This window comes from Nicotiana sylvestris, chromosome 2 (genome assembly GCF_000393655.2).
Source record: "Nicotiana sylvestris chromosome 2, ASM39365v2, whole genome shotgun sequence".
Taxonomy (NCBI): domain Eukaryota; kingdom Viridiplantae; phylum Streptophyta; class Magnoliopsida; order Solanales; family Solanaceae; genus Nicotiana; species Nicotiana sylvestris.
Window position 1 is genome coordinate 5,181,774 of NC_091058.1, and position 3,090 is coordinate 5,184,863.

General features: G+C 43.9%; 1 protein-coding gene across 1 annotated transcript; it reads left to right on the top strand.

Moving 5' to 3' along the window:
- Positions 1-405: 405 nt before the first annotated feature.
- On the top strand, positions 406-1,041 carry LOC138882237 (uncharacterized). Its single transcript, XM_070162755.1, has one exon. It carries the CDS (start codon positions 406-408, stop codon positions 1,039-1,041), a length of 636 nt encoding a protein of 211 aa, XP_070018856.1.
- The last annotated feature ends 2,049 nt before the right edge of the window (positions 1,042-3,090 follow it).

Sequence of the window (3,090 nt, forward strand, 5' to 3'; positions counted from 1 at the left end):
TCAAGAAGCTTTTGATAAAATCAAGGAATATCTGTCAAATCCGCCAGTCTTGGTCCCACCTGAACCAGGGAGGCCTCTGTTCTTGTACCTGACCGTCTTGGAAAATTCTTTTGCCTATGTCCTCGGGCAACATGACGTGACCGGAAAGAAGGACATGCCATTTACTATCTGAGCAAGAAGTTTACTAGTTATGAAGCCAAGTACACCTTATTGGAAAGAACTTGTTGTGCTTTGACATGGGTCGCTCAAAAGCTGAGGCATTATTTGCAAGCTTACACCACCTACCTCATAACCAGGTTGGATCCTTTAAAGTACATATTTCAGAAACCAATGCCCACTAGGAGATTAGCAAAGTGGCAGATCTTGCTCACGGAGTTTGACATAGTCTATGTCACTCGCACGACAATGAAATCCCAGGCATTAGCGGATCATTTGGCTGAGAACCCGATTGATGATGAGTACCAACCTTTGAGAACTTACTTCCTAGATGAAGAAGTAAATTCAGTTGAGGCAATATCTGAAGACACTCATGCTTGGAAAATGTTCTTTGATGGGGCGGTAAACGCAAAAAGTGTTGGAATTGGGGCAATTTTGATCTCACCCACTAGTCAGCACTATCCATCCACAGCTCGGCTTCGGTTCTTCTGTACAAACAACACCGCCGAGTATGAAGCTTGCATTATGGGTATAAACATGGCAATCGACCAAAATGTCGAAGAGTTGTTGATCATGGGAGACTCAGTTCTGATTATCCGGCAAGCCCAAGGAGAATGGGAAACCCGAAATGTTAAGCTTATCCCTTACAAGAAGCATGTGGAAAACCTCAGCAAGCGATTCAAGTCAATAGAGTTCAGGTACATTCCTCGTTGTCACAACGAATTAGCCGACGCACTTGCTACTTTGGCCTCAATGCTGCCGTATCCAGGCAATGCTCACATAGATCCCTTGGAAATTCAAATCTGGGAAAGGCATGTTATTGTAGTACAATTGAAGCAGCACCAAATACCCAACCATGGTACCATGACATCAAAAAGTTTCTGAAAACTCAAGAATACCCCGAGAAAGCCAGTGGAGACAAAAAGAGAACCATTAGATGGCATGCGAGTGATTTCTTTTTGAGCGGGGATGTCTTGTACAAGAGAACTCCGGACCTCAATTTGTTAAGATGTGTTGACGCAGAAGAGGCTGGAAGAATCATGCATGAGGTACACGTGGTGGGAGTATGCGGCCCCCACATGAATGGGTATGTTTTAGCAAAGAAAATCCTTCGAGTGAGTTATTACTGGATGACCATGGAAAAGGACTGTTTTAGTTTCATTCGGAAGTGTCATCAGTGTCAGGTGCACGGTGATTTGATTCATGCACCTCCCACAGAATTGCATCCCATGTCTGCACCTTGGCCATTTGTTGCTTGGGGCATGGACGTCATTGGGCCAATCGAGCCAAAAGCCTCAAATGGACACAGATTCATACTAGTTGCCATTGACTACTTTACAAAATGGGTCGAAGCAATCACTCTCAAGTCTGTCACCAAGAAAGCTGTGGTAGATTTCGTGCACTCCAATCTTATCTGCTGTTTTGGCATTCCTGCAACTATTATCATAGACAATGCTGCAAACTTGAATAGTCATTTGATGGGGGAGATATGTGAGCAATTCAAGATAATGCACCGGAACTCTAGTCCTTATCGGCCTAAAGGCAATGGTGCCGTTGAAGCAGCAAACAAAAATATCAAAAAGATTTTGAGAAAGATGATTCAAAGCTCCAGGCAGTGGCATGAAAAGTTGTCGTTTGCATTGTTGGGATATCGCACTACTGTGCGCACATCAATTGGAGCCACCCCGTATCTTTTGGTTTATGGCACGAAAGCCGTAATACCCGCCGAGGTTGAAATCCCCTCTCTCCGGATCATTGTTGAAGCCGAAATTGAAGACAGTGAGTGGGTTAAAACCCGTCTGGAACAATTAACCTTGATCGATGAAAAGCGAATGACTGCGGTCTGCCACGGGCAGTTGTACCAACAAAGAATGGCTCGTGCCTATAACAAGAAAGTGCGGCCTAGAAGTTTTGAAGTGGGGCAACTCGTTTTAAGGCGTATTCTTCCCCATCACCAGGAAGCAAAAGGAAAATTCGCTCCTAATTGGAAGGGCCCATACGTCATCAGAAAGATATTGCCGAGAGGAGCATTGTATCTAGGCGATATCGAAGGAAATGATCCTGAAGCAGCTGTAAATGCGGATGCAGTCAAAAGGTACTATGTTTAGTCTTTCTGTAACAACAACATTGTCCGATTGGGAGGACGAAGGCTTTTATTCTCGCTACCCAAACACTATCTACCCTTTGCAAACCCATTTGTGCTGGTTACTCTTCTTTGATTGCCCTCTTTGGAACTTTAAAAAAAATGAAAAAAAAGAAGAAGATGTTTTCCTGAACTACGTTCGACTTGATTCCGAAAGGATACGTAGGCAGCCTCCCTATGGGGTTCAGTCACACCAAAATAAAAATTCAAATTCCCTCAAAAGTGAAACTGGGGCAGATGTTGTAATGGTCCTGCGATAATCCCGCTTGAATGGTTCTAAAGTTGTAATTCGATCCAAATCATTTTTACCCAAATCCTTTCAAGTCCTTCCGATCAATCGGTGAGAATGTTCAAGGATCAGAGAATACAGCTACTTGGATCCGATGCAATAAAAATGAGAGAAATAAAATGAGAGAGCCTTATTGGTGAAAACCCACACGAGCACCATAAGGCGATGGTGAGCAGAAAAATTGAAAATGCGAGAGCCAGGTTAGTGAAAACTCGTAAAGAGTACTATCAGGCGACGGTGAGAAGAGAAATGAGAGAGGTCGATTGGCGAAAACCCGCAAAGGGCGCCGTCGATCGAAAAGAAGACACCCCCACCACTGAAAGAGTCCTGACCAGGTTTCTCAATTTGGAGATGTGGTTCACAATGAGTTGGATAGTTGTGCATATCGGGTATCCAGTCCAAGAAGCATGTCATGTCTATTGAAGTCTGCATGCACCCCAGATAAGTCCTTCTTTCCCCCAAAAGGGATGCTTCTCCTTGAATTCATTTTTTCTTGTCCTTT